Here is a 25,598-nt window from a genome sequence, read left to right on the forward strand (position 1 = left end):
GTATTTCTTCTTTATGTATTAACCCACCAATTATTTATTTATTGCTTCTTTCCTTGGATCCAATACTCATTCCTCACCTTACTTACACTTTCTCTTATTCTTTAGCCCACTTGTAATCCATGAATATAATCTGATGGAGTGTTAATTACAAGTTACAAATGTAAATCACAAGATATTCATACGACAAACCACAATCTAGGAGTTTCAAAACTTTGCTAAACTCTTGTCAATATAGAATAGAATTTTCCTGTTAACTGTTGATAAATTTTGACATCTTTTAGTTGGAAGAATAATGTTTTTCTATTCTTTACAATCCAGGTGATTGAATGTTATAGTTGTGGCATGCAAACTAAGGTGTTTGATCATTTTCTTTTAACAGTTTAATAAATACAACAAGTCTTGTATGAGATGAATTCATATAATTAGTCTTTTTTTTCTAATTGATCACTTTTAAGATTATACTAAAAAAATAATCATTTTAAAACTGTAAATGATTACCTTAAGGTTTATAAGTGATCACTTTAAGACAGTAAATATACATTGGACTAGTCTCATTTGAGAATTTGTAATATATATATATATATATATATATATATATATATATATATATATATATATATATAAGCAACAAATTTCTTTATAGTAAATTGAAAATTTGTCTTTTATCATCTGAAAGTTTTTTTAAGGTGTAACTGAGGTATCCTAGGATATCAGTGTAACCTAGGTATTTTCTGACACTAAGTTTTCTGTAACTTTACGGTTTCCAACTGTCGTACTGTGCCGCATGCATCTATCCAAGTATTTTCTGTAAGTACTTTGGAGTGGAATGATTTGTAAGTAACACAGGTCTGGACCACTTGTTGTTTAATCTAAATCTTGTGTATCATTCACAGATGAATTAACTGACTTTTATTTTAATGGATCACTTTTTGTAGTTGATAGATAGATGCAATATTGTTATCTTTCTTTGCTAATAATTAATTAAGGATCTTAATATGTATACTAATCTGAGTTTGGAAAATTGCCATCATACTGTTTGCAGAAATCCTGTTTTGGAAATAATTGTTGCTTTTTAGCAGAAGTTACAAATTTGATTGTGGTCAAACATAATTATTGTTTCCAAATGCTTGTAAAGCCGTGAAAGTAAGGTACTTAATTTTATCGTAAATCTTTATTCTTGTGTTGCAATTTTTGTGTTGAGAACCTAATTTAATTGTTTTTTCAAATCAGTTCTGCTCTTAGCTTTCTGAGGTTGGAATTGTTCAAGCTCCATATTTGTTCTTGTTAATTTGCACAAAAATGAAAAAAATGAAAAGATTTTATCAGAATATCAACTTATTACAGATGTAAGTCATTCTGAATTTCTAACTTCTAACTACTGAATATAGCAACTCATCCACATTAAAAAAGTGGGAACCGAGTTTGTGCACACATGAAAAATCTGGGTTTTAAGTAATCGTCGCCAAAGAGTCCAAGGCAAATTCCGAAAAGAAAACGGATATAAAACCAATAATCAGCTCCATGATGATTTGACTTGACCTCTAAGGACACTGATGAAGGTTTCTTCGTCACAAGGAATAGTGAGACCACCCATTGGATGATTAAATCCAAACTCTTCCTCAGCACGGCTAAGCAAGTCTTGGAATGCTGGATGGCTCAAGCGGGATACAGGTACCACATATCTTTTCTTTTCCTGGTCATAAGCCCCTACATATACTGCAACATGGCCCTTTGGGACTTCTTGTCTTTTGCTGAGTAATTTTAGTAGCTGTTTAGTGTTGACTGAAGGCAATCGGAAAACCATGATTTTTATGTTCAAAAGATAGAACTTGTGATTTAAGAGCAGGGGAAGAATTAAAGACTGAGAAGAGTTTTAGAAGGTGGGAAGAAGTAGTTGTGTTTGGGAAGGTTGAGTTGGTAACAAGTGGTATTTATAGTAAATGACAAGCTGAATGTTTGGAGGACTAAAGCTTTAATTTGACAACTTGGTCACTTTGGATTATATTTTGCGTGCTTCGAGGATACGTGAATATGACCCACCTTATCAATATTCACATGGTTCTGATAACAAGGCTCAACAAATTTTATCAGGAATTTTTTTCCATATATTATATGTTTTGCGGCCATCACATATTACCTAGAAATTAATTCATGGTTGCTTGTGCCAAAAATGAATAATAAATATTCTTTACGCGGCTCTGCACTGCAAATTTGCAAATGTTACCGATGATTTAATTAAACAGAACGACTGATGCACTGGACTATAATATTTCTTCATGTACAGCATTTTTAACGCAGATTGGAAGGGATGACCTCATCCTCAGTGTACACTTGATTTTTCATATTTCATCATGATCTTTTCTTTCTTCATTCCAAGATATTTATGCCCTACCTTCCTTTGAAGCATCCAATTCATTGGATATTAATTGCATGTTAAGGTTTTCTTTGTAAATGGTTTTGCCACAAATGCAAATCAAGCTGTGCGCCTGCATCCCGCAGTGCCTTGAAAGTTCGTGATTTTTATTTTTTTTTTTGATTTTTTTAAAAAAATTTGTTAGGTTATTAAGGGTAGGTTTAGAATTGTTAATCTACTATCTCCATTCTATTTTCATTGCAACATTTCTCCATTTATATTTGAGAGCTTTTATAAATAAAAATTGCAACTGAAAAAGAACGGAGCATATACTTCATTAGCTGAACACAAGTTGTTACATTGTCCAATCCTATTACTCCCTCTATCTTATCTATTTTTCTACACTTACTATTTTGGGACGTATTTTTAATTTTGCTACATTTTTTTTCCGTTGTTCCACTTTTTATCCCCATATCTGAAAACTCATTCTTTCTCTTTATCTCATCCACCTAATCTTTCATCCTCTTGGTTTTTTTCTTATTATCTTACTACAAATTATAATAAAGTAACAATTTCTGGTTGTAGCATAATCAAAAGAACTAACAAAACTTTCCTAAATATGTTTGTTAGAGTTGCATCCCCACCATCCTTACTCCCTCCGTTTCAATTAGTGTATTTATTAATGGAAATCCAAACATGATCTATTATTAATCTACATAATGTCACATTGACAGTATATATGACTTTTATTCTGGCAATATGGAGTAGAAAGTGTCATTCATACTTGATTAATACTATGTCCATTATTGTATAGTCGTACCAACGAAGCATCTGGAAAGTTGAAGAAAATTTGAGGTTCTTAAGGACATTGAAGTCCTTTTAGAAAGTGTCAGTTCTCACCATAGCCATAGAATCTTTTTAAGGATTATTAGTCTTTGACTCTAAACTTCAGTCATCATTCTTATACTTATTGATCTTAAGTGATGTTTTTATTTCTGGAGTATTATAACTTTGAACATACATCCAGGTGGCATTTGTTGACTTTTGCTTTATAATTATCTTATTATGGTATTGTGCCATGCAGTGAATCTAATCTAATCTTTATGTATCGTTGCATCATTAGTTTTAGAAATTAATTTTCCCTAATAAATCAATCTATAGTTCTGATGAGCCAACCTGGACATGAGTACCTTTTGAATTGTTTTGCATCTCTGAATTTCTTGAATATTGATTCTTGAGCCCTGTTCAATTTAATATATACATTTCTTCCATTTTTCTGAATATGAGCCATCTTAAAAATTTCTTGTGACTTGTTATGCTAATATTAGAGTATTGGATATGTGGAGATTCCCCATCTCTTTCTAAGTGTTTAAATGTGGAAAATGCACTAAAGTAATCTGCCCGTCGTGCTATTTTTGTCAGAACAGATGCTTACAGGATCAAGTATATTTTTTTTTGAGATAAACAGGATAAGTATATTGTCCATCATATATTTAGGTATCTTACTTGATTAGTGACTGCATGAGTTTGAGATTATTCTCTTTGCATTATTGCATGTGCAAATAGCTTGCAAGATTTTGGCTACATAATGGCTATCTCTCATGATACTTGGTTATTTTTATTAGGACAGAAGAGGAGATTACTAGATCAGGAATCAAATCAGAAATGTGGCTGTGGGTCCTATACCAAAATTAGTTTCTATATGAACGTACAAATAGAGCTTAATAATAGTGCATTTATTAGCAAGATCTGTATTAACTGAGTTTTAAGGTTGATCTGTCTGTTGTCCTTTTTTTCTCCTCCTGAAGACTGTGAGGTGCAGAGTACATAACCTCGATTTGACCCTTTTGCTTCTAAGTAACTATTGGAGATTTGTGGCTTTTTATTTATGAAAAGTCAACTGGATTGAAGTTGGGTTTAGACAATTCTCATAGTGAAACCTTTGGTTACTTGAGATTTATTTGCCATTCTGATCAATGTGCATGTGACATCTTTTGCTTTTAACAAAAAAAAACGAAGCCTTATTCCCAACCGTTAATTTGGTTCTTAACGTTCATATTGATTGGTTCTCCTGTTTAAAGTTAATGCTGCTTTAATATGTGTTTATTTTCACAATTGACCTAATATGATCAAATTCATTTTTTAAAGGCAGTAATACAAAACATCCCAGGAGCCTAAGCATTTTCAGTTATTTAGCTTAAATGATCATGTTTTAAGGTTACTTCACTACAGAACAAATTTGTTGTTGGGTCTTTCGCCTTTAATTCGGTGAGGTGATATTTCCCTAATCGGTGCATACTTCCTTTAATTTCCTCCAGTCAGGATTCAGGAGTAAGGAAAATGAGCTGCGGGAATGGATCCAACCATCAAGCCTCACTTTTATCAGGGGTTCTGTAGATTTTCTATTCAGATTTCCGACTGATGTACAGTTTCACTTAGTACGGATATATCTCAATCAAGAGGTTGAGACTCTATTTGGATACTCATTACCGCAAATTTGAACCTGTAAAATGCAGGTTACAAGTTGGCATATTGGCACTTTTTCAACTATCAGTTACCTTTTTTGTTTAAAGTGTCAAGAGAAAATCATACAAATATCCTGAAAGAGAATTTTTCTTGCTGACTTCGTATTTTTACGTTCATGAAAGTTCTTGCCATAGTTCTGACAATGGAAGTTTTTAGTAGGTGCAATGAATCATTGTTGTCTAAAGCTTTTACTGATTGCTTGTTATCCTTGCTTAGATTTGCATAAAGAGCATCCTCAAAAAGGGGAAGGGATCGGAGATGAGAGAGAAAGGTGGGAGAAAGAAGGAATAAATAAAATGTATTGTTCATTGATTGTAACTACTGAAAATCACCCCTTTATTGAGGTGAGATACACTATATGTATATATATACAATTTTGAAAATATTATTGGGACCAAAAAACCCTAATCAATTTGTGGTGGTAAAATGGAGTATCGATGTCTAAATTTGAAGAAATGTGAATTCCATGAATTGAAACCTATTGACGGTTGATTACATGAATAAATGTTTCCTCATCACAAGGAATAGTGAGACCGCCCATGGGATGATTAAAGCCAAACTCTTCTTCAGCTCGACTTAGAAGGTGTAGAAAAGCCGGATGGTTTAAGCGTGTCAAGGGCACTACATACCGTTTCTTTTCTTCGTTAAAATCTCCTACGTAAACGGCGACATGGCCCTTTGGAACTTCTTTCTGATTTTTGCTGTGCAATTTTAAGAATTGTTTGGAGGATGATGAGATCATAGAAGGCAACCGGAAAACCATGGTGCTATAAGTTGATGAATGACTTGATAAAGGAAAAAAGGGGCTTATAGAGTATTGGAGAGGCTTTTAGAAAAGACTTTGAGATAACTTGCTGATTTGTTTTGAAAGGTTTATTGTTGATGAGTGATATTTATAGGGAGATGCCACAGTGATATTAATATTTTACAAGATTAGCATACTGAGAATTTAAATAATATTTATGACCCACATTATCAGCAATCACATGATGGTTCTAATTTAGCTTGAAGTTGGAGGAGCCCTATACTTTTGTTGCCCCCACATGTGCCCGTACCAAATATGAATTGAAAACACTTAAGGAGGAAAAGAATATTGATAACAGTCTAACAGACCCATGTGAAGCTATAGTATGCAAATATGTCCCATATGGCCATTTGTGCAAATGTGTGACAGAAAACTGGTTTTTATTATGCTAATTAAATTTGATTTCTTTGCCCAAAAATTGATAAGAATGACCCCATTTAGGCCTCTTCACAAACCACTTGTTTACTCACCACATCTCCTGCTTGTTTAACTGTTATTTTGTTGCTCCTACATGTCTTTCTTGAGATGGATTGAATTTGCCTAATATAATCTTAACTGGGACATTAAATCATTAATATTATATAGTACAGTGACATACCAAGTTGTCTTACCTTTCTTTCTTTGTCTACCTAGATTTTGTGCAATTCTGGAACATGTACTATCAAATTGTATTAATATTGGTTAGCATCGATGTAGAACTTGAATTGGTCGAATAAGGTGCATTTAAACTGTTACACTTGTCACTGTTACATGAAAAGTTGAAAGGAATTATGTATTCTTAGATCATGTGATATGATTTTGTTGTAATAATAGTTAGCATTGGTTTAGAACTCGAATTGGTCGAATAAGGTATATCGGAACTGTTAAAAACATGTCGCTGTGACATGAAAACTTGAAAGGAACCTTATGTGCTTAGATTATTAGTTTTTTGTTTTGATTTTGAGGATCTTTTTAATTTCGAAATTGGCCTTTTTTCTTATGGATATAATAATTTTAGATTATTTGAACCAAAAAAGGAATTTAGTCTTCTTTTTTCTTTGTTAATTGTTCAAAATCTTTATTCTCCACTTATATTTTTCTGCAATATAAACAGTTGACTTAGGTAATGGCTTGTGAATTGTGATGATTGAATTATATGTACTCATGCATCGTCCTTCCATTATTGACTAGTGAGGAATCTTGAATGATGCATATATGGATCGATTGCAACTACATGGTGATTGTCACTAGCAAAAATTATACCTTATTTGACCCTATCGAGTATCAACTTTGCTTTAAGAGGTGCGAGGCGCAAAGGGTATTCTTTTACGAGGCGCAAGACGAAAGCGCTGGCTAAGGCGAAGCCAGGATTTCAAGATAGGGGACCATTGATATACTAGCAAATTATTTATTATAAAATATCTAGTTAAACTATAAAATTTTAAAATTATATAAACTGAAATAAACTTGAATTATAGCAAAAATTATATTTAAAAAAAAAGAGTTTAAGCTTTCCTATAATTACTCCCTTTAAAAAAAATCAAGTGTTTTTGACTTTATATATTTGTCTTCTAAGTCTCCAAAAAGAAAATCACTATTTTAAGATAGCATAAATATGAGTACACATACTAAAAAAAGGATGAATGTGAAATTGTGAAAGATAAATAGTAATGACATTATAGCATTAATTAAATTTATTAGTCTACTAAAAAATAATAGTTTAAATTTGGGTTAGATTCATTAACCTTAGATTACAAATATGTTATCCTAATCATTGATTAATTGTAATTTTTGTTACAATTATGCACTCTTTAAATTATATAATATATTAGTACGGGGGGCCAGCCAAAATAACAAAGGATTGCATTTTCGACAAGGGGGACCGGGCCTCCGCCGACCCCGGGTGTGGCTTCGCCTATGGTTGGCTTTTCCTATGCAAGACGCACAATTTCTTTAAAGGGCTGCAAAGTCAATTTTAAAACATATTTAATAGTTAAAACGACATGAAATTCATATTATTACTAGTTAAAACAACATGAAATTCATATTATTACAACACACAAGTTAGATAAATACTACTATAGAATATAAAGTGATAAGATAATGTAGTTTTATGTTGAACTACATGAAATTCATAATATTACGACATACAAGTTAGATAAGCAATATTTTAACACATAAAGGCATAATAATTTAGGTCTAAGTTGACCATATTTACTTAAAGGATCTAGTGGCTATAAAGAAATAGCAGGAGTTGATAGAATCATTTTCAAATAAAAGGATTTTTTCTCTTTTGAACTCAAATAAACAACTATTTTTTTACAATAATGTTTGAGAATAAGTATTTCATTTCAAATTATGGATTTTACTTATTAAATCATTAATGAAGAATTTGAGAATGACAAGGTTTGGGTAGTCATTCTCAAATTCTCAACTTTTAACTACTTTAAAAACAATGATGGAATTTTATTCAAATCCAAATTTGAAAATTTTTAATTTGCTAAACAATAAATTTGAGCCAATTTCAAATTTCTAAATGAAATCATCGTTCCCAAACAGGGCATAAGGGTAACCTAGTTAATCAAGCAAAGATAAGTATTTTAGTACTTGAAATTAAAAATAATAAAGCAAAATCAAAAGCTAACATACAGATGGTGCATGAGGCATTTTTCTAAGGCATTGCCTCGCCTCTTGTATTGTATCACGCCTCGAGTCTCTGAGGCGTTTTTCCGGTCACCTTCGTGTACATGTCATTCTTCACTATTGTTTTCCAGATCACATTCGTCAATCTCTTCCTATCCTTTATTTCCAACCTTTCAGGTCTTTAACCAATGCACTTTCGATCTTTGCACAGGAGTAAATTAAAATGGATGATTTTTATTCATTTGGTTTTAATACTACGATTTCAAATCCCTTTCCTATATCTTTATTTCAAACTTATACTCTGGTATATTCACTCATCAATCCTAATCTTAGTGTACACATATTAGTTCACCTCATCTTATTGAATAATAATTCAACATCTTGATCATATGTGAATCAAGGTACCTTAACAATTCTCTTCTATCATCTTATTTTATATCACTTCTATCAAGTGTTTGTGCAAAAAAATGGAGTAATTCATACTGTAACAACCCCACTTACCGTAAACTGAGTAAACAAGGTCATCACGGAGTTTATTTCTCGGGAAACTTAAATAATACTTTCAAACTTGGGCAAATGAGTCACCGGTTCTTTACCATAACTAATTCAGCTAAATCTCAAGCCAAACATCTAACTCAAAATACAAGTTAATCATACTATTCACTTTAAATTCACTACAACCAACATAACCAAGTCTAATATACATTTATCAAAGAAACTAATACAACACTATAATTCCCACGTGCTCAGCTCAATATAACATCCTTGGAACTCTAATCAGCACCGCTAACCCATCATGCCCTACCGGTTTTGATCTGTAAACGAGCTAAAAGTTGAAAACAACAGAGAGTCAGATTAAACTGAATGAGAAGTAACAATCCAAAACGACAAAACAAAGTAATTTCCAAACAAAGGTTTAAAAGCAACATCCGTTTCTTAGAACTATGTGCGCACAAGGAGTCTAGTTTGAGAGGTGCCCCATAGCTCTAAGGCTATGTCACTCTCGGTTGAAACTAGTCAATATCTGAATGACAACTCGCTTCAAAAACAGGGCGTAGGGAACAATGTTCCTCAACTCCGTCAATGACCAGCTCGCAAGCCCGATCTATTGACCATATTATAATATCAACATAATCAGTCAACAACAACATTTGTCTCAACAATTTTCAATTTCAAAAGAGCTTTAGCAAAAAGGTTTATCTTCAAGAATGTTGTTTGGCCAGACCCTTTAAGGGACTGCTACTAGTCACCAAGAACGCTTCAAGAAGCTAAGTCGGTTTCTCCACGATCACTAGAAGGGTTCCTCGATGATATCGCCTCCTGAAGCATAACAAATATAACATCACAACAAAGCATATGATACTACAAACTAGGTTCATATAAGTCATTGCATCTCCTCCTATGATAATATCTTAGTTCAAGCTTCTATTCTAATATTTCTAATTTCAAAGATTGCGCAAGTTCTAACTCCAACCTCAAATGTCATCAAAATATTTATAACCATGCTTTAGACTAGCTTATATTCTTGTAAAGATCATACCTCTCTACAATTCCCTTTGTATTTTCCAATTCAACACTTCTATGTTCATCTAACTCAAAACCAAGAATCCAAACAAGAATAGCAAACTATCCATTGAAGAACATAGCTAATTTATCCATTCAACTAATGATTTTCACACGAACCCTAGATACCTTCAAGAACATCCAATCAATCAGCATTTAACCATTACCATAATTCGAAAAGGTTAATATCACATCCAAGAACACTGAACTAACCACAACTAAATAATTTGAATAATCTACTACTAAAATCATAGTCCACACTTAAATTCTCATCATCACAAACTTACTAGTTAACACATTTTCCATAAATTTTCCAATTAATAACTCATCTAATTTATTTATATAAATTCCAAGATGCATCAATATTTAGGGCTTAATACATGGTAAAGGAATATGCTAGTGAAAGTATATCAATGAAACTAACCTTTATATGAAAAAAAGCATAATTATTAAGGTAAGGAAAAGCAAAGGAAAAAAAATCAAGAAGGATTACCTTCTGTTTGCAACAGCAAGAAACGAGAATTCAAATTCAAAGTTTGATTTTTTGGCTTGGATTTGATGTTTAATCAACAGGACCAAATCTCACTCAAACCTCCCCTATTTCGGTAGAATCTGGTTCAGGGATGGGAAATTTCAACTGCTTTTACACTTATTGAGGTTCGAATTCAGAGAACAGATAAAATGAATGCTGCAATACTGTATCGAAAAAATCAAAGAAAGAATCGAGTAGAATATACCTGATGGGCTTCAATTCGTCACTTTCGAAAATTAAGGGAAGGGCTACGTTTCTTGGAAAACCAAGCGCGAAATCAGATGATTGAGGATATTGTTGCTTCGAAATCAGATAAAGAAGATGGGTAGAGCAACGTCTTTCTTTGAAAATCGAAGACAAAGAAGGACGGGATGAGAGGCATGGGTTTCGAAGGGTTTGAGAAGGGAAGCTGTTGTTTCAATTCTTGAAGTTTATGAGATTAGGGATTGAAAGATTTTAGTGTTGAAGATGATGATGAATAGTGGAAGGCGTAAAACTGATTTCTATTATTCTTTTTATTATTATTATTATTATTATTATTATTATTATTATTATTATTATTATTATTATTATTATTATTATTTTTATTATATATATATATATATATATATATATATTATTTATATATTTAATTTTCCGAATGTTACACATACTTCTTTGTCTTATTTTTTTGGACTCGTTTACTTTTGACATTGAAAGTTGAGACTAAAAAATTGGATATAATAGTTTAAAGTAATGAGATATTCATTTAGAAGTAAGAGAGAAAGTGTAAAAAGTAAAAATAATAGAGCTATCAAAAAATAAAAATAGGTTAAATTCTTTAGATCGGATTAAAATAGGAAAGAAGCAAATTAAATAAGAGAAGAATGTAACACTATATGGCTCTCTTTCAACTTAATTTTAAATCATTTTATTTGTACCGTCAATCTCAAAATCTTAAGATTAAAACAATAATAGTATTTCAAATAAACCACATGGTCCCTACTCCCTAATCAACTTTAGATGATAAAATATCATGCTAATATAGTAGGAGTAGCTAATACTTCTACATTATAGATCAAATAGTTTCATGCATGATTTCACGTGATCCCATATGCAAAAGTGATTAATGGCTAATCAATGATTAATCATTTCTTGAAAGGCCCAATGTGTTGACATAGTACCTTGCATACTTGATTTGCACCTTCATTATTTGATTTGACTTACTTTTCTTTGTGGATATTATTATTTATATACTATTATTGCCATTTTAGAAAGTCAACTGGTTTGAATTGTACAATGAAAAAAATAATCATTGCTTTATTAGTGAGGTGCATTGTTTAAGATATCAAATTATTATGCTACTAATTCAACACGGATTTAGTTGTAACATAATTATTGACATTAATTCATGTTGCTCTATCATTAGTGAAAATTATCTTTTAAGTTTTGTGGGAATTAATAATCAAACCATTTTGGCATTTAAATAATATAAAATTATAACCTTTTTTAAATGAATATATACTATTATTATATTAGTAGTGTTGTGTTAAAATACATCTATAATTTGATATTAGATGTGCCATGATACATTAAGGTGGATATTATCATTAATTCATTATCCTCTCAATCCATGTTGAGTTTGCACTAGCTACAAAATGGTGTAGTGTTTCATATTTGATTGTTGCAAACTCTAAAGGATATAAGAACTTAGTATATGCAATGCATTTTGGGATTAACATAAAATAATTAAATTAATTAATTTGACGGTTTTTACATAAGAATCAATCATATACTCGATTATTATATGACCTTTCAAATATGAATAAATAAATAAGTAAATTAAATAATAGTTGAAAAATGTATGTTCTTTGGTGTCATTGGTTGATCATGCATTACTCAATTGAGAAATGAGATAATGAAAGTAAATCTCAGAGCAAGGAACAATTAACCCATCCATTCCATGATCATAACCAAACTCCTCAGCAGCATTTCTCAATAGTTCTTGAAAGAGAGGATGTTTTAGATAGGAAATCGGAACCACGAAACGTTTCTTCTCTTCATCTTCATCTCCTACATAAACCACAAAGTGCCCTCGACGAACTCGAACACTTAGCATATCTGACTTTTGTTTTGAAAATTGTTGCCTTACAGAAAATATAAATTGTCGAACTTTCTTAGTATGGAACATTTCAGCAAGTTGAATCCCCATGTCTTAGAAAAAAATTGACTAATAAGTGAATTGATCGAATTAGTAGTTTTAAACTAGAAGCAAATAATGAGAGAAATTTTGTAATTGTTGCATAGATTTTTTTGGCAAGAATTCTATATATACTTGACATTAAATTGGTTGAGAGACAAGAGCTAAGCATGGGAATAGGGCAAAATCCATTAATTAATTAAAGACAATGCAAATTGAGGAAGCTTAATTTTAAATAATAGTATATCCCAAGAAAATGTCATAATATATTAGAGCTTTTAGAGTAATATTTATGGTTTGTTTAATTTATAGCAGATCCAAGAATTTCAGGCATATTTCACATGGCAATTGGAATTATGGTTTATTAATTACTTATGTATGTCGTATGGGCATTTATCGGGAACTACTTATACAAATAGCACAATTGGCCACCGCTTCGTGCGGAGTAGGAGTATAATTTAAGGTACTGACACTATATACTACACTACTTTACACTATTTGTTTGGTAACTTTATTCTTTGATGCTCTCTTCATCATGATTGATCATTTAGGATTTATTGAGTATTTCTAGGACTTGAATTGATTTAAATCGATATAAATTGAATTGAACTAAATTGAAAGAATAGTAATATGTAAGAGTAAAAGTGATTGAATTGGAACAAACTGATAGACTAGCTAATCAGTTTTAGGGAGAATATGAATGTAAACCATAAATTAAACTCTTTTAATTCAGCTATTTTGCCTCATTTGTTTTTGACACGGAGGCTAAAGAGTTTAGTTTAATTGGTTCAAATAATGGGGTTATTTAGAATAGAGTAAAAGTGATGAGTTTATATCCAAAAATAAATAGGAGCAACTTCATCGAGAGGATTAAAATCTAAAGTGTGGCAAATTGAGTGGAACAGAGTATTATAATGATAAGCTTACTTAGGTTTTGTCAAAATTGATAAAATAGGTTCAATTTAATGATTTTTTAATAATTATAAAGAAATTAAAGGATAGAAAATCATTATTAAGAAAAGAAGCAGGTCATTTGATTATTTCACATGTTTGTCTTAATAATTTGGGGGAAATTTTTAATAACAATGTAACACATATCATATAAGATAAATAGCTAATAGATGATGTTTCTCGTGTTTTGTTTTAATGATAGTTATTATAAATTGTTATCATTTTTCTATATAAATCGATATTTATAATATTCATTTTTGGTGCTTCATATTGTTATTTGTGTTTTGAAGGGAGGGAGAACTAATGCTCAAGTTTCTTTAAATTTGCTACAAATAGAATAAAGTTACTTTGTTGAGTAAAGTTACTTTGTTGAGTAAAGAGTTGTATAAAAATCCGTTAACAAAAAAATTAGAGAAAATATTAAGATAGAAGGAATGTATGGATGTGAGAAAAGAGAGAATGCCTTCATGAATGAGAGAAAGAAAATGGAATCTCAAATACAACAAAAACGTAAAAAAAAAAAAAAAAAAAAAAAAAAAAAAAAAAAAAGACGTAACCCAAATTAGCAAAGCAATAGGATAGTTGCATGGAATATAGGACAAGAAAAATCTCAATAAAATCAATAAGTATCAAAATTTACCTCAAAGCCTAATAATATTAATTATTTTCTAGTAAAACAAGGAGTAATAATTTAAAATTTGGAGTAATTAGAATAGAAAAAGAAACTTAGGTTTTTGGCTTGAAAAACAATTAAATTAGGTTGAGAATCTTTCAATTAAATATTGTTGCATGTTTTCTGGTGGAGGAAGGGAATCATATCGGAGCTTTTGATTTTGATACCCAACAATTCTGTTTTGTTATTGTATGTTATTTGTATTTAAGTAATTATCTAAACCTTACGTAGCTGTTTTCTTAAGTACCAAGACAGGATGGATAGTATGGTATTCAAGATTATTTGTCAAACCAGTAAATTCATATTACATAATCCAAGTTGAAGAACAGTAGTGTTGATGTATTTTGGTTGATTGTCCTTACAAGAATTATAAATCCAATGCATAAACTAGTTCAAAATCGATTGTAGGATGCTAGCTATTGTCGAATATTCGAAACTAACAAGTAATATTGTGCAAGTAAACAAGAAAATCAAGTGCATAAATAAATAACACAATAATTTACGGGGTTCATCTGGCGTGAGTTACGCTCTGCTCTGATTCCTTGGTAGTAGTTTCTTTTGATTGATTTTAGAGGAATAGAGAATTGTAACTTTAAGATTGGGATGTGTTTGAAGAGGTTTAGGATTTTTTTTCTCATTGTTTATGATACTAGATCTACAATTTCATTTACATAGTGTCACTTATATAAAAGGGTTGGACCGGAAAAATTGATATTAGTTGGGTTGGGGACTACTCGCCCTAGCTATCGTAGACTAGGACTATCGACTTGTGGATCGTTTGCTAACCCAAATAGTAGAGTGCTTGCCTGAGCATGAGCTAGGTCGTTTCCTTGGTATTAATAATTTTTTACTTAATGTTTTTTTCGAAATTATTAACTAATTATTAGTTTTAAATTTTTTTCACTATGATTTTCCGTTTTTCTCTTAGTTTTCCATTGTCATATTTCAAGTTTATTTTTCTCTTAGTCAATCTGACTTTTAAAGTTGTGTCTCTTTCTTTATTTCTTTTATCAAAAGTTCTCACAGTCAACAAATAGTATACTAAAATTAGGTTCAAGTCTCTTACTCTCTTACTCGGTTTTCCAATCTATCTCATATTCTTCGTTTATCATTCTCATATATAATATCCGAAGTAGATATTATACAAGTAATTTGATATAACAGATAGAAGAACTGTCAAAAAAAAAAAGATGGATAGAAAATATGGATAGAGGGAAAAATAAATCATATCTTAAATGTTAAATCTCAAGCCAATAAAATTACAATTATACATACAGTTAACTACAAATAGCATAGAAGTTTCACTATTTTGTGTGTTGGTGCCCATACTATTCCATGATGAGTTGCTTTTAGCTATAATTGAAGTGTTGGTGCCCATACTATTCCAGGTATTTAAATGGATCCTTTATGCAATTAAACACCAAATTTACCAAATCTATTGTTTATTGCTTTTGTTGGGCAAGTAGCCTAATACTTTGCTGTGCAGATACGGTCATGTACTTCTACTTTGTACCGTAAATTGCAAATTATTTTTTGTTGGGTAGAGAAAATTTAAAAGATAAACTATAGGAAATTTTCACAAGATAATTAATTGTGCGTTTTCGACTTTTTTACGTGATAAACATTTATTTTTTGAAATTCATATGATGATCCCGAGCTTTCAATTTTTTCATGTGGTAGACAAAAGATTATTTTTTAAAATTAAGTACTCATTTTGAACATATTTTTGAAAAATATGTCTCATAAGGGTGATTCGATGGTTGTTTTTATGAAAAAAAATCTTTTGTGATGGGTAATAATTATTAAATTTAACAAAAATCTTAATATTTTGTCTCAAGAGGAAAAGTTAAAAGTTAAAGTCTTTACACAGTAATAAATATTTATCCAACACTTGAAAAAGCAAAAAATTAAGAGTCATCACAAAAAATGTTCCTAAATTATAGTATTATATGGCAGTATATGTTATGCGGCAATTAAATTGTTAACCATCCTGAATCCCAAAGAAAAGTCGTTTTTTGAAATTTATTTTACCACAAAGTATAACAATCATTTTCCTACAAATTATAATTTGTGGCAAATTTACTCATTGACTATTTCATCCTTTCCACCCAATTTGCATTTGACATTTTTGGTCTGTCTTATATAATTTACATTTCTATTTTAAACAATGACTAATACCTTTTTTTTTAATTTCATTCACATAATTCATTTTCTCTTATTACCATTATTTTTTTTCTTAAAAAACTTTCACTTTATCTTTCATTCAATTCTAATGGAATAGATGGAGTACAAATAAGTAGCAAGTAACACCGTATCTTTTTATACAAATATGGTTGTATATCTGTTACCTGTTTGACTATTGACGATTTCTTTGTTGTATTTTTTTCTTCACAAAACTTTTTCTGATTCATTTTTATATGTGAAATAGTGAAATTGATAGTAGGTGATGATGAAAAAAACATAATTTTGAGGTTGAAAATTTCATTAACATGGTAATGAAATAACACATTTCATAAAAATTAAGATTAAAATTCGTTTTTAATTACTTCAATTTATTATCAATAAACAAATGGGCTGTTGAAGTATTAAATTTAAAAATATATGTTATTGCAATATTTTGAAAACTTAATTGTTTTTCAATTACTATACATCAAACTTAAAAATTCTTGAAGAGAATATAAATTTGTTTTATATTCCCCTTGTTTCGTTTTGTTGGTTATATTACTTTTAGCATAATTTTCAAGTATAATTCGAGTTTCAATATCTATAAATATGTATCATATTAAATTTTATATATTAAAATGAATTTAACAAGATCTTATGTTGATATATTTTGATATTTATCTATGTATGAAAAATTATGTTTGAATTCTCTTCCTTATATGCTCCTTATGTTTTCATTTGTTCTTTATATTTAGTTTTTGTGATCTCAATGTAAATTTATTAAAAGTCAAATAATTTAAATTGAGTGTTTTTAAAAATTCTAAAATGTTGATATTTAAAAAATATATATTGAGATGAATCTATCAAGATTCCATATAAATATATTTTTTCATATAAATTGATGAAAAATCATAATTAATGTTTGACACTAAAATTCATAAATATTATTTGAGAAGAATATATGAAAAGGAAGGAGTAGTATATTCTAAAGGTAATTTTCAATATGAAACGGAAACAGTAACTTAAAAGACCCGAATTTTGTATAGGATTTTACTAATTTCCAAAGATGGCTCGGACAAAATGAACCATTTGCAAATTTGAAGAGTTTTTTTGTTTGGAAAGTTTAGAGACAAAGGTAGAGAACGATGGAGGGTAGCTAGGGTACATTACATTACACCAAAGGAAATTAAAATGTCTAGACTACTTGCAACTTGCAAGTGCTTTAATATATAAAAGTTTGTCTTTGTGAGATAGCATATGAAGGTTCTAGACAAGCCCGTAAGCCATAAATGTGCCGGTGAATTTACTGTTTTATTGAAATTGTTATAATTTACTCTAAAAATTCTCGTGCTAGAAAGTCAAATATAGGTAAAAGCTCTCATTAAAAAATAATTATAATAATTTCACTGGAATAGAAAAATACCCTTTTTCTTGGTAGTAGAATTTAAACTCTAATCCAAACACTTTAGTCATTTCATACCTCATTAGAATAATCATATTATAATGGCTAAAAGTTTTGTAATATAATCAACAACCCAAATGAGATCAAAATGTTTATAATTCACAATTAATGTCTTTAATCACATAATTGAAATATGGAGAAATCAGTAGTTTTAGCCATAATTTCATGGTTTACAAAGTCATTTTGACTCCATAATGCAAAAGATGGAATGCATACAAACCTAAAACTATGTACCAATTAGCAAGTAATCCTTATGAGGAACATCTAATGAGAGATATAAGACTTGAAAAATAATCTTCACTACAAGGAATAGTAAGGCCCCCCATTGGATGTTCATACCCAAATTCTTCCTCCACAACATGAAGCACATTTTGAAATAAAGGGTGGTTTAAGTATGATATTGGTATAACTTGCCTCTTCTTATAAGTCTCTCCTACATACACTACAACATGACCTTTTGGTACATCGATCAAACTTGAACAATTCGTCGATGATCGCCTTTTGTTGGACAAAGTCCTTTGAAGAATTCTCTTTGCTTGTATGCCCATTATTTGTCGATGAATATGGAAGAACAAGTAGTGAAAATTTTATGATTTTAGTAGTAGTATTTGAGTTGAGAGTGTGTATGTTTATGATGAAAATGAAAATGAATGTAAGGAGTTTATATAATGGAAAAAATTTACACTATTGCTTGCGGATTACCCACGGATTTGGATAGTTTGTTACTTAGTACTAATCTTTTAGTGAAGGGAAGTGAGCATTAGCCTTTAATAGACAAAGGGAGGCCCATTTCTTATTAATGATTAAACCAATTTGCCTCAAACTTTGTCCAAGGCAATGCACATAGACTTGAATTGTTGATTTTCTCAAGAGAATATAATTATTTATATTTATAATTGTATTATATTTATAAACACTTTTTATAAGTATGGTAAAGTATTCTATCTACTAGCTAAAACTTTACAGAGGTCCTTAAGAGCGAGAAAGAGGTGTTCAGATGAAAGAAAGACTAGGGTTTGATACACAATTCGGAAGAAATTTTCTATAGTATATAGAACGTGAAATAATTTGATTATAATGTAAATCCGATTGGTTTACTCGGTTATTTTCTCCTTATAATATAGTGTCCTTTCTAAACTGTTTGTCTTTTACTCTAGGATTAGATTGCACATTGTTTTGATTTTTAGTGATAGATGATTCTTTCATTTATACACAAAACATAGTTTGAGTGTATTGTTTGTTGTACAACAATATTTTATGGTTTTTAAAGGATTATATTCTAGTTGTTGAAGTGGGTCATATTCAAGTAGGACTTGACCACAAACTTATGAAGAAACTTTTGGACCAATTTTGCTTTTTTTGACACCAAGAAAGAGGGAGACAAGGACATATCACATGGCACTACGTGGGTAATTTTTTGTTGCTAACTAATAGAAGAAACAATATGCATGTGTGAAGAAGAAACTTTATAGATTTACTTGTTTGATTATGCTATATTAGCATTTTTAATAACCATTTAATTTTGGTTTGTTGTTAATGATAGAATAAAGCACAAAAAATAAGCATATAAAAGAATTGTGGAGATGGATAAAAAAACATATTAAATTTGTGAAAGAAGATTTAAAAATTAATTGTATGACATAGGTTTCTATATATACATATGTAAAACGGGCTATAGTATGGGGTTGAAAATTTTCGATGGTCTAACTTTTTTAAAGTTGTTTAAGTTTGGAATTAACATGTGTTATATTGGAATATAATTTACAATTATTGTAAGGTAATAAGTTTTTGAAGTTTTTAAAAGTACTTTGAATTAAATTTATTTAAGTTTTTAATTTAATATTGAGGCCCCTTATTTTAAGATTAGAATGATATCTATAATTTTTTAGCCAGTTTCTAAAGAGATTTTTTTTGAGAGACATCTTTCAGGTCCAATCCATTAAAAGTTAATTAAACTAAAAAATGATAATAAGCTAATCAATTTGGGAAGATCTCTCAAAAAAACTGTTTGTCATAAGAATTTGTGATAATGTTTATGATGACTTTGGTGAAATTATATCGGTATGTAAAAATAAAGAAAAATTAAAAAACAATTATAAATAAACAATGTAGTAAATTAAGAAAGATGGGGTTATATTAGATGGGAGTATAGTATCTTGGAATAAAATTATGATAAAGATTGGACAGTAGATTAAAAGAATATATCTTAATTTGCGGTTTGTGTGGAAGCGTGGGCATAATCTTATTAGGTGTGTGTAGTATCAACATAAGACAACCAAATTAGTTGGGTATTGGGTAATGTATTAGTACAATTGAGACTGTTTGTACAAAGCAAAGTAGGACATGTTAGATTGTATATTAGTTGGGGAGATACAATAGAGAATTTAATCAACTCAAAATTAAGGTAGACTCTATTCTTTGTATTGACCATTAAACATGCATTGTTTGTGCATTTTGTCTTATAACCTAGCTTTATGTTGGTTGGTTTGCTATCGCAAGGCGACTTTAAGGATCTGTTTGGAAGATGGTTAAAGTTGTTGATTGATTCAACCAGTAGAAAGTATTAATTGGTAAGTTAGCTACTTATAATAGTTGTTATAGAGATATTGGGTAAAATAATAAATTCATGGTGCATGTTTATAAGAAGGTAAGTAAAAGGCCAAAAGTTAATGCATTGTAGTTTTTTCAGTTTTAGCGTTAAAATCAGCTTTTCAACTAGTTAATAGTCGTTTATTAAATATTTATTTGGCTGTTTGAGTAAAAAAAAAAACCAAAAAAAAAAGTCCGCTACTAAACACAACTAGAGAGATTTTGATCCTGTTTGGTGTGCCTTTTTTTATTGCTTATTGGTTGGAGTTTAGGTTTTCACTTATTGGTAGGTCAAGCGATTAAAAAACTTGATAACTTTTAGACTGAAATGAAAAGATTATTCTAGACAACTTTTAATTGACTTATGACATTTTGGTCTATTGTTTTCCGAAATAAATAATCAATAACTAATTTAATGAAACACCTTTATTTACAGATTGATAAATGACTCAAAAAAACTGTTACTATTAGCCACTAGGTGGTCAAATAAATGGAGTGAACCAACCAACAATCTGCAACTAATTACTAACATTCCATTGTATTTTTAAAAGTCGATATTATATTGTGCTTTCATATAAGCGGATTAAACCCATGTTAAAGATTTTAGTATGATTTTAGTGGAAATTTGATCAAAAAGAAGATTGAGAAGTTAAGACCATGAGTTTTATGTGTTTCCGTGAAGGGAAACGAACCATGAAGTTGCTTCCAAATCAAGGAGTTCCCCAAGTACTTAATTGTGAGTCGTCTCAAAGAAAATAAGGGTGTTAAGTGGACTCAATCATGAATTTAAGTATTGAAATATTTTAAAATATGAGAGAATATAAAAAGTAAAAGTAGTAAGATTAAATTCAAAAATAAAATTAAAATAAATTTATAAGATATTGACCAAATTAAGTGGGAGACAGGATCGGCTTTACCACATAAGCGGTATGAACGATCGACTCTACTTTAATGGCTCAAAAATTTTTAATATACTTGAATTTTTTAATTAAAAATAAAAAAAAATTTACGTGAGGAGAAACACGTGCAAATCTCCATATAATTTATGTTAATTTTTTCCATAATTAATGTTGACACATTACCCTGAAAATGAGTACTTGTGTTTTAATTGCTGATTTTAGGTTATTAGTTAGTAGATAATATGATTTGATTTTTTTTTTTTTCCTTTTCATTGATATTATTCTTAATTTTTTATTTCTTTTTGCTAATTAAATTAGTTGAGCAAATCAGTATTTAGTTTAACTAAAATAAATTACTAGCTTATTATTGACGCTTCAAAAATGAACATTCAAATTTGTACTTCAAAGTTCATATTTCAACTTGGTTGAGGGCGTAAAAGGTTCAAAGACGTCTCTGCTTTGGGAGAAAGAATATTCTTCATTCTTACTCTAAGCTATTCAAAATAAAGTTTGAAGCACAGAAAGTCTTAAAACCAATCATTATGAAGATTTGAAATCACTGCTGTGATCTTTAAAATTCCCAGAATATTAAGATTTTGTATTTGATTAGTCTTTATCGATGTGTAGTACCATTAATCAATGTCTAATATGAGTGGAATTCCCCTCTATTTGCTGTCATGTTTTTTAGATGGTGGCCCTTCAAATCTTCTTTTAAGAGGGGAAGTATGATCTCTAATGGATTTTCAGTGCTACTATTTATTTTGCCAACACTACATGCATGTTTGACATATGATAAGGCCACTCACGAAAATGATACATTTGAGTTAATCATCACTAGGGAAGACTTCTTTTCAATTCCCTTGTGCCACATTTTTAAAAGTTTGACTTCCTTTCTCCGTTCTGTATTTTTTGTTAATTTTCAGCTCTGTATAAGAAATATGAAAAGAGAATCTTGTTGAACAAAAGATTGAAATAATCTTAGTGATGAGATGAGTTTTAACAGATAAATTAAAAAAATCAAGAATAAAGGAAAAAAGTATAGACAAAGCTGGCTTTTATGTAGTTATTTTTCACCAAAAATTGTTAATTATAGAATAGATAAAATATATAATTTGAGATAAAAATATGTGGATTGAGCGTCTTTTCATATTAAATTTAAATTTTATATGCTTTAGAATTATTTCAAATAAATTATATAGTCGCTTGTTTTTGAAAATTACTAATTAGCTTAGTATTTAAAAAACTTTTCTTTTTCCCTTTATAATAAGGTTTGATTTTCACTGTTTACTAGAATAATTATATTACTCTCATCCTATTTTTATTAATATTTTCTAATCTACCCTAAAATAAAAAAAATTGATTGCTTTTTTTATCCCCCTAATCACCATGTTGAGTTGAGGATGAATTCCCTCTAACATGAAGTCAACCACTCAAAAAGGTTTGACTTACTAGAGTATGCTCTTAATACCTTTCAAGATAAGATACATGAAGTTATGGATGTTGACTTTATTTAAAGTATGCTATAAGGCTAGTTTAAGGTAAGGTTATCTCTTAAACTCTAACTATAAAAACATTATGAGATAGAAATTGTGCGTATGCATAATTTGTAATGTACTTCCTCCGTGAATTTGTAATGTTCCTCGGTTTTTATTTGCTTGCATTATTTGCTTTTTCATATTTTTTTTATATATAAATTTAAATCTCAATATTTTTAATTATACATATTAAAAAATTATAGAAATTAAAAATTAATATACTTTAAATTTATATGATTCAAATAAGATATTATATGACTATATTTTAATTTTCTTGATAAATAGTATCAATGTCAATTATGTGCAAGTTAAAAATACGTAGAAAATAGATATGATTATTAGGAATATCTCATATCTATACAATATTTATATTTCACATTTATACAAGTATTCAATAAGAACTTAAATTAATATTCCAAGCTTTTAGGAGTATTTCTTATCCAAGGTTCTAGATAGTTCTGTATCATTTTATATTTTTCTAAAATTATCTCTAACCAGTTCAAATAATTTTAGTTCACGTCAATATAAAACCATTAAACCTTAATTGTTTATATGGAGTATTATTTTCTTGATGAATAATCAAAAACTATTGTTTGCTTTTTTATAATTGCTATACTTCTCTTTTATGTGAGAGTTTTTTGATAATGGTGCAACAAAGAAAAAATGGAGATGATTGTACTTATTTTATTTTATTGAAGAGAAATTTTGGCACAATGGTCAAGTTGTTGTTATTTGATTGAAATCTCATTAGTTTGAAACCTAGAACCAACCTTGTAAAACACACGAGGTATAAAAAATTTCAAAAACTTCCTCCGTTCCGTTTAATTGCAACATACAAAATTTTCATACAGTTTAATACACTAATTTCATTTTTAATATTTCTAATTATGTATAATAAAAAAATATAAAAACTTGATATAAATAATCTTTACACCGAGACGAATCAAACAGGATCCCACTTGACTATGTTTTAACTTATAGATTAAAAATTAATCACGGATTAAGGGCGTTAAGTGAATAGTATATATACTTTTAATGTTGCAATTAAATTGAAACGGTGGTAGTTAATAAATTGTATGAAAAAAATCTTCAAAATTGCGCGTGTCTCATTGCCATTTTAAAAATATTCTCTTCCAAATTGATATGATAATCTTATAACTTTATATGGTACACTACTACAAAAATTAGTAATAAAAAAACTACAATTTATAATATCAGCAAATTTGAAAAGTACATTAACACTTTAAACATGCGATAAGTCGATAATTCATATACTTCCTTGTAAATTAAAGAATAACAAATTGAAGTACAAATAATTTTTTTTCTTAATACTTTTTTTTGAGATTATTATTTTCTTAATATTTACAGATACTTCATGTTTGAAAAAAGTTAACAAAATCGTACACATCACACAAATATTATCTTATTATATTAACAAAGAGAATATACAAAAGCTCTCAAACGCATCTATACATAAATAAATAAGAAAATTAAAGAATATAAAATTGAAGATAATTTAGAAATACTTAATTCTATACTTCTTCCAATTCTATACAAATTTCTTAGAAGATTAGAAATATTGTACTATTCATTCATTATTTTTAATTTGTAATTATTTTTTAATTTATAAGTTAAAATATAGTCAAGTGAATTCTTATTTGATTCATTTCAAAGTAAAAATTATTAATAGGAGTATCAAATTTATATAATTTTTTTACCATATATAATTAGAGATATTAAAAAATAAATTAATATATTAGACTACGTGTAAAAGTCAAACTTAAATATTTTGGGCATATTTACGTGTTGTTCTGGTTGTTGAGGTACTAATGATAAATCATTGAATTTGTAGGAGGGCCTGCTTGAAATTCTTCTTTCTCTGCTATGAAGTATGAATAAGGTCCCCAGCCTATGTTGTTTCAACAGATCCACAGAAATTTAATCAAGTTCAAAAAAATTATTTAATCGTTAATGAAAATTAAATATTGAACATAATGTTAAGTCTTTAAGCAATTACATGGTTAATATACGACCGAAAAGAACCAAAAGAACCAAAAACGATTTGAGTACAGGGTTCCTGTGAAATTACAAATACAAATAATACCTCTCTTCTATTCCATTACTTATTTTTATAATTTAAATCTTGAGTTATGTATAATTAATCATTATAAAAATTTATGTACTTTAAAGATATAGGATAAGAAGAATCCTAGAATATCCACTTGTTCGTACACATAAACTGCAATACAATTTATAAGAAGCCAAAAAAAATGAAAAAAATGCTTACATTTGGTGTGATATGGTGGAGGGAAGAACTGGTGATAGCATAAGAACGAAATCACTAGCCCTGCAAAAAGGAAATAAATTTGCTAGTACAATTATTCTTAATACTCCCAAGAGATTGGGTAATAACAAAAAGCCACATTATAGTAAACACATAACTCTTATATTATATTGAAAATAGAAAAAATATATTAATACTCAGTAACAAAAAATAGGATAGAAATAACATCATAAGGAGTCATATACTTCCTCCGTTCCATTTTAGTTGCTACATTTGCATGGGCACGGGTATTAAGAAAAGTGATTGACTTACACTGTAGCTGATTGTTTACTTTATAGAGTATAGTATTTTATTATTGTTAATTGAAAAAGAAAAAGTAAAAATAGGTTGTTAGGTTACTTTATAGAGTATAATATAGTTTTTATTATAGAGTATAGAGTAGGATAAAAATAAGAGTAGGTA

At 29.2% G+C, this 25,598-nt stretch overlaps 4 protein-coding genes across 4 annotated transcripts; all 4 read right to left on the bottom strand.

The window, feature by feature from the left end:
- Positions 1–1,144: 1,144 nt before the first annotated feature.
- Positions 1,145–1,903, bottom strand: LOC130824526 (auxin-induced protein 15A-like). The gene has a single exon (XM_057689569.1). It carries the CDS (start codon positions 1,802–1,804, stop codon positions 1,514–1,516), a length of 291 nt encoding a protein of 96 aa, XP_057545552.1. The 5' UTR covers positions 1,805–1,903; the 3' UTR covers positions 1,145–1,513.
- A 2,625-nt stretch (positions 1,904–4,528) lies between these two features.
- LOC130824532 (auxin-responsive protein SAUR21-like) lies at positions 4,529–5,733 on the bottom strand. The gene has a single exon (XM_057689581.1). The coding sequence runs from the start codon at positions 5,640–5,642 to the stop codon at positions 5,358–5,360; it is 285 nt and encodes a 94-aa protein (XP_057545564.1). The 5' UTR covers positions 5,643–5,733; the 3' UTR covers positions 4,529–5,357.
- Positions 5,734–9,566: 3,833 nt separating this feature from the next.
- LOC130823942 (auxin-induced protein 6B-like) lies at positions 9,567–12,592 on the bottom strand. The gene is made up of 5 exons (XM_057688814.1): positions 12,280–12,592; positions 10,462–10,481; positions 10,363–10,365; positions 9,990–9,998; positions 9,567–9,626 (listed from the first exon to the last, which is right to left on the bottom strand). Exons 1-5 carry the CDS (start codon positions 12,590–12,592, stop codon positions 9,567–9,569), a joined length of 405 nt encoding a protein of 134 aa, XP_057544797.1.
- A 5,260-nt stretch (positions 12,593–17,852) lies between these two features.
- LOC130824024 (auxin-induced protein 15A-like) lies at positions 17,853–18,413 on the bottom strand (the record flags this gene model as incomplete). The annotated part of the gene is made up of 1 exon (XM_057688927.1): positions 17,853–18,413. A coding segment is annotated over one exon (333 nt), but the record flags the coding sequence as incomplete, so codon positions are not given.
- Positions 18,414–25,598: the final 7,185 nt, after the last annotated feature.

This window comes from Amaranthus tricolor, chromosome 1 (genome assembly GCF_026212465.1).
Source record: "Amaranthus tricolor cultivar Red isolate AtriRed21 chromosome 1, ASM2621246v1, whole genome shotgun sequence".
Taxonomy (NCBI): Eukaryota; Viridiplantae; Streptophyta; class Magnoliopsida; order Caryophyllales; family Amaranthaceae; genus Amaranthus; species Amaranthus tricolor.